This window comes from Felis catus, chromosome B4, assembly GCF_018350175.1.
Source record: "Felis catus isolate Fca126 chromosome B4, F.catus_Fca126_mat1.0, whole genome shotgun sequence".
NCBI classification, from domain to species: Eukaryota; Metazoa; Chordata; class Mammalia; order Carnivora; family Felidae; genus Felis; species Felis catus.
The window spans coordinates 77,732,455-77,744,588 of record NC_058374.1 but is presented as its reverse complement, the minus strand read 5'-3'; the positions used below and the strand labels follow the sequence as shown (position 1 = coordinate 77,744,588).

Genomic DNA, 12,134 nt, shown 5'->3' with positions numbered 1-12,134 from the left:
AAGAGTAGTTTATGCCTCAGAAGACCGTGAAGCAGCTCTTCATGGAATCCCGGTTACATATAGGCAAGATCACTTCTAATCGTGCTTCTGTTCCTGTGTTGCTTCCACTCAGATGCTTTCTGCTATGTTTTCACTCTCAGGTGTGAATTTCCACTTATCGATGCACGTATTTAACATACCCTCAAGTTATCTTTTTAGCAGGTGAGATTTCTGTATCCTTACATTTGATCACAGATAGGGTGAGATGTCAAACTCTAAAATGATCGCAATAAGGGGCGCCTGGGTGGCTCAGTTGGTTAAGCGGCCGACTTCAGCTCAGGCCATGATCTCTCAGTCTGTGAGTTCGAGCCCCACATGCTAACAACTCAGAGCCTGGAGGCTGCTTCCAATTCTGTGTCTCCCTCTCTCTCTGACCCTCCCCTGCTTGCTCTCTTTCTCTCTGTCTCTCCCTCAAAAATAATAAACATTAAAAAAATAAAATGATCACAGTGTACTAGTGCTGAATATTCCGGAAAATGCAAACAAAAATGTAAATCACAGCAACAAATATTTACTAAGAACAGAAAACAGAAGTTGCTCCTTCAAACAGCTTATGTTTCATTGGAATGAATTAAATATATGCAGCAGGAGCACCTGGCTGGCTCAGTTGGTGGAACAAAGGACTCTTGATTTCTGGGTCATGAATTCAAGTCCCACATTAGGTGTAGAGATTACTTAACAAAAAAAATCTTTTTTGAAAAATAAAATAAATAAAATCTTTAAAAAAGTAAATACATGAAGCAATCAGATAAAATAATAAAATGCTAAATTATACATTGGTACCAACTACTTAAGACTCCACCAGAGTGGGTTTCCCTAATCCATGCTCCATTTACCCCTGAGACAGAGGAGCAGACTTTTGTATTTCCAAATCTGTTACGATTTCTTACTTAATCCATCACTGTTTTGCTATAAACAGGGGCCTAGAACTGTGTTCGCCAATGACCTTTAGCCTCCACCTCTGGGAACGTGAAATCAAATGGTATTTTTGATCCACAGCAGAGTAAAAGAAATGCAGTATTGCAAGAACATGAATAGTTCAAATATGTTTGAGGTTTTGGGATCTTAAAAGCTCTGATGAGAAAATATAGCTTTGTGTATTTGGTTTGGCTGTTTTGAGTTATTTAATTTTAGAGGTAGCTTGTAGAATCCATTTTAAAATTTAAGCATCAAATGACAGTCCTTTGCTTAGTCATGAGGGATTAGGTGTAAAGCCACATTATATTGAGATGACTAGGGACTATTGCTATATATTAACTTTGCTAGGCAGTAACATTGAGAAGAAAAAAAATACCCTACATTCCTAAAGGTTGAGCTGTTGCTATGTTGCAAAATCCGACTTGCCTTGATTCCTGATAATCTTCACTAATCTTTCAAAGAATCATCAGAGGTGATGTTTTTGAGAATGATATGTATTGGGAATGGTATGGTAATAAAGTCTCCCAAAGACTACCATCATGTTTCTGAAGTTTTGTAGTGTTTTGCTTTATGTTCTGTACTGTTTGTGGTGGGAGCATTGGTAACTTCCTGACTGTAGAAGTGGAGGAACTGGCATGGAATACTTTTCTAGAAAACCCATGCTTCTACAGTTTTAAGTAGTCTCAAGGGATCGATAGTATGTTTACCTGACAAATTAATACAGACAGAAAGAGGGAGTCCTTGCCTTCTCCACTCAACCCCATGCATTTGAGCACAGCACACACACCTCCAGACCTAAGGGGATGAAAGCACGTTTTGTTTTTCTAGCCTTTGAGATACTTCTTAGCAACAAGAAACTTGTGTTCCATAAAAGCTGGTTTGCGTCCCGAGTGCCTGGATTCAACTAATAACACGTAACCTTGCTGTTTAGACATCAGCAGAAAAGAGAAATTTCTTTTACTCTTCCCTTCCCCTTGCTTGTTTTGTTTGTTAGCATTAATACCATGAAATTTTTATTACTCCTGTGTGGATTATTAGGACAATAATCAGAGCATTTTCTGCTTGTTTTGCTTTCCAATGAGAATTTGTAATGTCTCTAAGATTTACCTGAGTTCAGCCATTTTTCTGTCAATGGTGGTTTTTGCCTGAATGTAACGATTCTGTAATGTTTGGGGAGGATGTTTGTACACTGCTGAGGGTACATTTAAAGAATTTTCGTGTTGCCCACACACTTAACATTGTGTAGAACGTTTTTATCTCCCCGGAAAGTTCTCTTGTATGTCTTCCAAGCAATCTCTGCCCTGCCAGAAAACCACTGTTCTCCTTGGTTTTGCCTGTTTTAGAACACCATATAAATGGAATCATACATTATATATTCTTTTTGTGTAGCTTCTTTTGTTCAGTATCGTGTCTGCGAGATTCATCCATGTTGTTGCATTCCTTTGTTTTGCTGAGTAGTATTCTACTGTATGGAATACACCACAGTTTGTGCATCCGTTTCTCTTAATTATAAACATTTGGATTCTTACCCATTTTTGCTTTTGTGCTATGAGCATTTATGTACAAGCTTTACATGGACTTATATTTTCATTTCTCTTGGATAAATACCTATGAATAGTATTGCTGGATCAAAGGGCAGATAGATGTTTACTTTTATAAGAAATGGTCAAACCTTTTTCCAAAGTGGTTGTGCTATTTTACACTCCTGCTGGCAAAGAATAAGAGTTCTGGTTGTTCCACATCCTTGCCAACATTTGGGTTGTCATTCTTTTTAATTTTAGCTGTTCTGGTGATTACATGTACAAATCCTTTAAAGTAAAATAAAATACATTTAATTTTGTGGCATGTCTTGAGATAATTGGAAACACTTTTTAATTTGGTACATCTATTAAGATTCTTTTAAAGTTTGGAGCAAATGTTGATCATAACAGTCGGTCTCCAGGATAGGGCCCAGGATGTTCTTTCCCACTAATCCATGGCTAGAGTTTATGAGGGAACATTACTGTTAATCCTTTACATCAATTTTAGTCCCTTATGGATTCCAAAATACTTTCTTACATATTTACTCTAGAGAGCAGATGTGGTTCCCATTTTATAGATGAAGGAGCGAAGACTAGAGAGCTTGTCTAAGATTTGCGTAAGGCTTTTAGGAACTGAAACACAGCACTTCTAGTTAGCTGTATTCCACAGAATGTAAGCTGACCTTGAAATATACACTGGTCACTGATTTGTCCTTTTCAAGTGGCTTCTAGGAATTCTGAGTCTTGTTTTAATTCTTAGAGTAGATCAGCTGATGTGGTTATAAAGATAACTGTAGTTGGTGCCTTTCTAAGAACAAACACATTACTGAGCATCCTAAATTGACATTTTGGAACTCTGCATATAATTTTCAGAGCCCTTTTAGGAACCCCTGTCTGGATGGTCTTAGCAGTGAATATCTATCTGTCATTGCCCACATTGTTGTGGTGAGGGGACTATCACAGCAGGTAATCTGAACTGAGTGGTTGGGAAGAAACTTCATCAAAGTGAATAATGTTTTTTGTTTTTTGTTTTTTTTTTTAAAGTGAATAATGTTTATAGTTTTCCAAAGCAAATTGCAGTTAAATTGTTTCAGCATAAATCCATTCTTGCACTTCTGTCCGATGTTAATGTAAGTTATTTGTTTTATTTCAGTGATGTCCTTGCATTGCCCATTTTTAAGCAAGAAGAGTCAAGTTTGCCCCCTGATAATGAGAATAAAATCCTACCTTTTCAATACGTGCTTTGTGCTGCTACCTCTCCAGCAGTGAAACTCCATGATGAAACCCTGACATATCTCAATCAAGGTTAGATGCTTCCTTATTTGTTAGTATTATTGAAGATATGCTGGATTGATGATATTTTAGTAGGTATACTTATATGTAAAAAGTACATCTTTCTAGCGTGACCTGTCAGAGTTGAAGGCTTACTTCAGAGATTTTCACTTTAATGTCATGTTTAATGTATATTACTGGCTTCTTTTGTGTACTTGCCCATTTTTAGTTCCTGTCTGCATCTTTCTTTCTAATTCATGGTGCCTGGACATCCCCATTCATTGGTTACCAACCGAGAAGTATTACCTTACCCAGCTCTGTTTTCCAGTTGCGTGGCCTTGGACAAGTTACTTAAACTCTTTACGTTTCAATTCCTGTATCTGTAAAAATGGGATTAATAATAGTTTTGAGAATTGTATCAGTTAATTGTATAATGTATGAAAACACTTAGCACTGTGCCTAGCACATAGTAAAGGATTATAGTTTTGTTAATAATACTAATAATATTATACTCTTGCATATTCAGCTGGATTTTATTCTTTGTGCATCTTGCAAAGTTAATTTATGATTAATATAATATGTAGTTACTTTTTCTTCTAGGACAGTCTTATGAAATTCGTATGCTAGACAATAGGAAACTTGGAGAACTTCCAGAAATTAATGGCAAGTTGGTGAAGGTAAAGGAAAATGAGTAAATCATTTCTCTGTGCAGTATTCTTTTACTGACCCTTTTTGGGTAATATTCTTTTGCTTCCATTAAGGGCTTGGTGGTATCTCTTACCCACTACAATTTGCTGGCAGAGTGGGAAGCTGTAATTCCTTTGGCGTGAGAGTGAGCCCCCTTATTCACTTAGATTTTTCACAGCTGCGGAAACAGAAGGCTTACTACTCCATGTCAAAGTAGTCTCCTGGCTCAGTGAAGTTGTTTTGGGTGGAATAGAGTAAGCTCCTTGAAATTTTTAGAAAAGCTCCAGTGTCTCTTTGGATACTTGGTCTAGTAACAAGAAAAACAGAAACTGCTGTTAATGAATAGCAGTTATTTTAGTCTAGACTTCGAGCAATGAATTCACAGCACATTTGGGACTGAAGAGTTTGGTCAGCCGCTGTGAAAGTTGGTGGGGGGATATAAATAAGCACCTCCACAAAGCCAGAGTAACAAAAGGGAAGTTGATTGATACAGCCCCTGCTTACCCTCAGTGTCGTGTGGTGGGTTAGCAAGGAGGGAGCTTGGTGAGTTTTTCATATACATCTGAAGAGCTGAGCTGGATATTACATGGTAAGAGTAGAAACTTGTAGAAATGCTTCTAATAGGAATCCTTTATACCCAGTCCATCAGGACTGATGTTTAAGCCAAGTATTAAATATGGTACTAGTAACTATAAAGATTATATCTGAGCACTTATAAAATTTACCCCAAAGTAGAATTTGGCATGGTATGATGGGTTTTAGGGTGAAACAGATTTTTGTTTTTTAATTTATTTTTGAGAGATAAAGTGAGAGCACAGGGGAGGGGCAGAGAGAGAGAGAGAGAGAGAGAGAGGGAGACAGAGAATCCCCAGCAAGCTTTGTGCTGCCAGCGCAGAGCCCGGCCACGGGGCTCGAACCTATAAGCCGTGAGGTCATGACCTGAGCCAAAAGCAAGAGTCATGCTTTAACTGACCCAGCCACCCAGGCACCCATAGGGTGAAACAGGTCTTAGGAAAAATAATTTTAGGTTGTATCTAGAAAACTAACTGGAGGTAACTTCTGCTGGTTTTCTTTTGCCAGCACTGATTTTTATTTTTATTTATTTTTTTCAAATTTTTATTTAAATTCTAGTTAGTTACCATATAGTGTAATATTGGTTTCAGGAGTAGAATTTAGTGATTTATCACTTACATATTATACCCAGTGCTCATCACAAGTGCCTGCCGTAATACCTATCACTCATTTAACCCATCCCCCACCCACCTCCCTCCACCAACCCTGAGTTTGTTCTCTGTTTCATGTTTAAATCCTTTTTTTTTTTTAATTTTTAATTTTTTTTTTAAATTTACGTCCAAATTAGTTAGCATATGGTGCAACAATGATTTCAGGAGTAGATTCCTTAGTGTCCCTTACTCTTTAGCCCATCCTCCCTCCCACAACCCCTCCAGTAACCCTCAGTTTGTTCTCCATATTTATGAGTCTCTTCTGTTTTTGTCCCCCTCCCTGTTTTTATATTATTTTTGTTTCCCTTCCCTTACATTCATCTGTTTTGTCTCTTAAAGTCCTCATATGAGTGAAGTCATATGATTTTTGTCTTTCTCTGACTAATTTCACTTAGCATAATCCCCTCCAGTTCCATCCATGTAGCTGCAAATGGCAAGATTTCATTCTTTTTGATTGCCGAGTAATACTCCATTACACACACACACACACACACACACACACACACACACACAGAGCACATCTTTATCCATTCATCTATCGATGGACATTTGGGCTCTTTCCATACTTTGGCTATTGTCGATAGTGCTGCTATAAACATTGGGGTGCACGTGCACCTTCGAAACAGCACACCTGTATCCCTTGGATAAATGCCTAGTGGTGCAATTGCTGGGTCGTAGGGTAGTTCTGTTTTTAGTTTTTTGAGGAACCCCCATACTGTTTTCCAGAGCAGCTGCACCAGCTTGCATTCTCAAGTTTGTTCTCTATCTTTAAAAGTCTCTTATGGTTTGCTTCCCTCCTTTTTTTTCCCTTTCCCATATGTTCGTCTGTTTTGTTTCTTAAATTCCACATACAAGTAAAATCATATGGTATTTTGTCTTTCTCTGACTGACTTGTTTCGCTTAGCATGATATACTCTAGCTCCATCCACGTTGTTGCACATGGCAAGATTTCATTGTTTTTGACAGGTCAGCACTGACTTTTAAAGGATCCTATTATCATTTGATTGTGTTGCTCCCTTTTAGAGTATATTCCGTGTAGTGTTCCATGACAGACGACTACAATACACTGAACATCAGCAGCTGGAAGGCTGGAGGTGGAACCGACCTGGAGATAGAATTCTTGACATTGGTGAGTTAAGGGAATCTTTTGCCCAGGAAATGCTTATAAGTATGGTCTGAGAATCGGTTTTCTTTACTTCATGTTTACCTTGATTCAGAATGCTTCAGGGGCTCAATTAGCAAAACCCCGAAGGGGTTATTGACCATAACCATAAAAAATTACTGGGATAATACCAAAATTGAAGTTGGAACACTTCAGTTCGGTAACAATTACATCCAGTACTTTAGGGTTTGTTTTTGTGTTTTTAATGTAGTTATGGTAAAATATATAGGACATAAAAGTTAGTATTTCAAAACATTTTAAAGTAAATAATTCAGTGCCCATTCACATTGTGCAGCCCTCACTGCATCCATCTCCAGAACTTTTTTCATCTTGCAAAACTGAAACTCTGTAACCATTCAACAGTAGCTCCCCATCCCCTTTTCTCCCCAGCCCCTGGCAACTACCATTCTACTTTTTGTTTGAATGAATTTGACTACTCTAAGTGCCTCATATAAGTGAAATCATCCAGTATTTGTCTCTTTGTGATTGTCTTGGTTCACTTAACATAATCCTCAAGGTTCATCCACATAGTGGTATGCATCAGAATTTTCCTCCTTTTTAAGGCTGAATACTATTCCATTGTGTATAAATACCACATTTTGTTTATCCATTCATCCTTTAGTAGACACTTGGGCTGATTCTAACTTTTGGTGATTGTGAATAATGCAACTTATGACCATGGCTATACAGATATTTCAGTCTGCTTTCAGTTCTTTTGGGTATAAGCCCAGAGACGGAATTGCTAGATCATATGTGATAATTCTATTTTTAATTGTTTTGAGGAACCACCGTACTGTTTCCATAGCAGCTGCACGTTTTACATTCCTGTCAGAAGTGAACAAGGGTTCTAATTATTCTACCTTCTCACCAACATGTGCTATTTTCCTTTTTTAATTTTGTTTTATTTTTTTAAAAATTTGAAAATGTTTTATTTATTTATTTTTAATAATTTTTTTTAACGTTTATTTATTTTTGAGAGAGAGCGAACAAGCAGGGGAGAGGCAGAGAGAGGGAGACACAGAAGCTGAATCAGGCTCCAGGCTCTGAGCTGTCAGCACACAGCCCAATACAGAGCTCAAACGCATAAACCGTGAGATCATGACCTGAGCTGAAGTCGGATGCTCAGTCAGCTGAGCCACTGAGGCGGCCAGATGTTTTATTTATTTTTGAGAGGGAGAGAGACAGAATGCAAGTGGGGGAGGGACAGAGAGGGAGACAAAATCCGAAGGAGGCTCCAGGCTCTGAGCTGTCATCATAGAGCCTGACGCAGGGCTTGAACTCCCAAACTGCAAGATCATGACCTGAGCTGAAGCCAGAGGCTCAACTGACTGAGCCACCCAGGTACCCCTATTTTCCTTTTTTTAAATAGTAGCCATCCTAATGGATGTGAATTGGTATCTCATTATGGTTTTAATTTACATTTCTGTAATGATTAGTGATGTTGGCATCTTTTCATATGCTAATTGGCTATATATGTATCTTCTATGAAGAAATGTATATTCAGGTCCTTTCCTTGTTTTTGAATCTGGTTGTTTTGTGGCTGTTGGTTGTTGAGTTGTAGGAGTTCTTTATATATTCTAGATATTAACCTCCTATCAGATACATGCTTTGCAATATTTTCTTCCATTCTGTGTGGATTGTCTTTTCACTGCATTGATAATGTCCTTTGATGTATAAAAGTTTAAATTTTGATGTAGTCTAGTTTATGTATTTAATTTTATTGCCTTGCCTGTGCTTTTGGTGTCACATCTAAGAAATTGTTACAAAACCCAATGAAGCTTTTCCTGATATGTTTTATAGTTTTAGGTCTTACATTTAGGTGTTTGATAACATTTTTCAGTACATTTTTGTATATGGTATAAAGTAAGAGTTCATCTTCATTCCTTGTATGTGGATATTCCGTTTTCCCAAAACCATTTATTGAAACAACTATTCTTTCCCCACTGATTGGTCTTGGCACCTTTGTCCAACGTCATTTGACCACATATGTGAGGATTCATTTCTGGGCTCTCCCTTGTATTCCATTTGTCCGTGTCTCCACCTTTATGCCAGTACCACACTGGCATAACTTTGATAACTGCAACTTTGTAGTAAGTTTTGAAATCTAGAAATGTGAGACCTCCAACTTTATTTTTCAAGATTGTTTTGGCTATTCAGGGTCTGATATTTTGAGTGTATGTAAAAGGGTTCCCCAACTGCTGCAAGTTCTTTTTTTTTACTAATACTTGAGAGCCAGATAGTGTTTGTTTTACCTACAGTAAGAGACCTGGGATTAGAATCTATGTCTTCTTGATTTGTAGTTTATATTTTTGCCCCTACTACTACAGAGTAGAATGTTTCTCTTGTTTTTTTTTTTTTTGAATTTTTAATGTTTATTTATTTTTGAGGGAACAGGGAGGGAAGGGGGGGAGAGGGAGACACAAAATCGGAAGCAAGCTCCAGGTTCTGAACTGTCAGCACAGAGCCCGACCCATGCGGGGCTTGAAATCAGGAGCCGCAAGATCATGACCTGAGCTGAAGTTGGACATTTAACCAGCTGAGCCACCCATCGCCCCTAGAATTGATTTTTCTTAAATCATTGGGCTTAAGGGAAGTTGTTTTACAAACATACATGCAGTCTCTTTTCATGAATGTACTTTTAATCCTGCCATCTGTGTCTTTGATCTCCTACTGGTCTTATCTCCTACTGGGAAACATAATTGTTAAGCAAATCTAAGTACCTACTAGCTTTACCTAAGAAAATACCGATTCTCATACAGACATCCTGATATCCATTTGATAAATTGACCTTAGGATGAATCCAACACAACTAACATTGTGGGACCCACTTAATGCTTTGTTGTTTGAATCGACAGTAAAACAGTAGTATGGTTAGTATTGGTTGTGATAATATCAGCCTGGCTTTATCTCCCCAGTTTGAATATTAATAGAAGTCAGGAAATGATATTTGAGTGAGTATATACTATGTGGAATGGAAAGCAATTCTGCCGAGGCTCATTCATTTTTGTTTCCCTCTTGAGTATCAGATTTGTTGCTCTGTTACAGGATTATTTGATGACTTCAAGGCCAGCATCGATCTCTGTGTTAAAATTTTCCCGTTTCTTTCTGTAATACAATGCTTCTGCCTTTATTCAGACACTCTGCTTTCTCTTTCTGTAGCAGTCTTCTTAGTGTTCTTCTATCAGTAACACTAATCTTAAAACTGTAAGTGAAGCAGATTATATTACAATTTTAGAACTAGTGTGTAGACTAAATCTATCTTTAAGTAGAATTTTGGCAAATTAAAAGGAAACTGCGTTTAAATTGTCTTATTTAAAAAACCTTTCAAAGTGGAAAAAAGATACTCAGAAGGAAAGTACTTAGGTCCATTTTAGCTCTAATCAAACCCTTTTCATTGGCGAAAAGAGGTTTAGGATGTGATACATAAAAATCTTGGTAACGAGGACCAATAATAAAACAATGGTACTTTCTTATTTAAACCCAGTAGCCCTCAGAATTGTTCAATGATTACCATTTTGTTTCTCAGATATCCCAATGTCTGTGGGTATAATCGATCCTAGGGCCAATCCAACCCAACTGAATACAGTGGAGTTCCTGTGGGACCCGGCAAAGAGGACATCTGTGTTTATTCAGGTAGGGCCTTGCAGATGGCCTTCCGGTGATGAAGAGCATTCTTACTCCCAGTTTGTTTCTTAAAGGATAAAACATGTAGCATTTGAAATTTTTACAGGGTTCCAGCCTGGCTGTCAAGTCCAGACTCCTCAACACTTGCCTGAGAGCGATGAGGAGTGTCTGAATTGCCCTTCTAATTTCCCCAATTTATTTATTTGTATGACAAAACAAACAAACAAAAACATGCTTGCTAACGGCTGCATAATGTTCCATTCTTTGGATGTAGTATAACTTCCTTATTATTTAGCATTTAGGTTGTTCTAAATTTGCCCTATTTTCCATGAAGTTGTTTTGAACATTGTTATGCTTAAAATTTGATTTACATATCTGATTATTTCTGTTGAGTAGATTCCTTTAAAATTCTTACTTGTAATAAAGAAAGCTAGGGTTTATGGAGTACGTCCCATTGGTCACTATGTTAAGTAAACAGTTTGTACACATGATCTTATTTAAAACTTTTAGCAGTAATCCTGTGGAGTAGGAATAGTCTTTGAGGCTTAGAATTAACAATTTATCTAAGCTAATAAGTGGCCAGTCAGGGTTTCACAGTTCAGATTCACCAAGGCGTTCACTTTATGCAGTAGCCAAGCAAGCCTTGAAAGCCTTTTTTCCCCACTATTGCCCGTGAGCTTTCATAGTTGGTATTTTCCCAGTATGGATGGTGCCTCTGCTTTCTAACCTCTACCTTAAAGTCTAGAAAACTTTTACTAATAGAAATCATTTCTCTTTTATATTAACTCTGTATTCTCTGAAGCAGTTAATGAATTTAGTTCCTCCAAGTAACTTTTGTTAGCGTTGGATCTGTACATTTACTTTGTTTCATTTGTAAATAAATTTTTTATTTCCTCCATTAGAATATACGTTCTTCAAGATCAAAAAGAGAGTAAAAGTTTTTTCTTGTTTTTTTTTTTTTTTTTTTTTAAGATTATATATATGCTTTTAAGTAAGCTCTATGCCCAACATGGGACTCAAACTTATGAACCTGAGAGATCAAGAGTTGCATATTCTCCGACCGGGCCAGCCAGGTGTCCCTAGAGTAGAAGTTTTTTATAGGTGTTCATAGTGTTTTCTAAAGGTTTTGCTCTTAGTAGGAGCTGCAAAAATATTGCTGAGTGGTTTGGCTGGCTAGCGGTACTGAAACCTGGATGTTGTATTCTTTGTAGGTGCACTGCATTAGCACAGAGTTCACTATGAGGAAGCATGGTGGAGAAAAGGGAGTGCCATTCCGAGTACAAATTGATACCTTCAAGGAAAATGAAAACGGGGAATATACTGAGCACTTACACTCAGCCAGCTGCCAGATCAAAGTCTTCAAGGTATTCCTGGGCAACTTGCTGTCCCTTGTATCCTTTTTCCTCCTCTTTCAATTTTAACATTAGTTAACATTAGTAGTTAACATTTCCCAAGTGGGAAAGTCCGCTTGTCTGTTTTTCAACAACTGTGAAAACTCAGTCTAAGCTGGAGTCCTTGAGGTCATTACTGAGATGTCTGGTAATGGATTTATATGGGGATGGGCATGGGAGAAGGGGAATTTGCAAAGGGAGCTAGAGGCAAAAGCATGGATTTTCACTGAAAACTCTTAAAGTCTGTTGAGATTATAAGCTCTTGTAAAAGCTCACAAAATTATGAAAAGTTGATAGT

The 12,134-nt window shown here is 37.6% G+C and overlaps 1 protein-coding gene across 4 annotated transcripts in view; it reads left to right on the top strand.

Annotated features, from left to right (window-relative positions):
• TFCP2 (transcription factor CP2) overlaps positions 1-12,134 on the top strand; it is a 45,767-nt gene that overhangs the window by 22,947 nt on the left and 10,686 nt on the right. For all 4 annotated transcript variants that reach the window (XM_006933697.5, XM_003988700.6, XM_006933696.5 and 1 more), the window contains exons 2-6: positions 3,631-3,782; positions 4,350-4,426; positions 6,683-6,788; positions 10,348-10,454; positions 11,657-11,809. In XM_006933697.5, the coding sequence (XP_006933759.1) occupies positions 3,631-3,782; positions 4,350-4,426; positions 6,683-6,788; positions 10,348-10,454; positions 11,657-11,809 (595 nt within the window). The remainder of the gene's footprint in view (positions 1-3,630; positions 3,783-4,349; positions 4,427-6,682; positions 6,789-10,347; positions 10,455-11,656; positions 11,810-12,134) is intronic.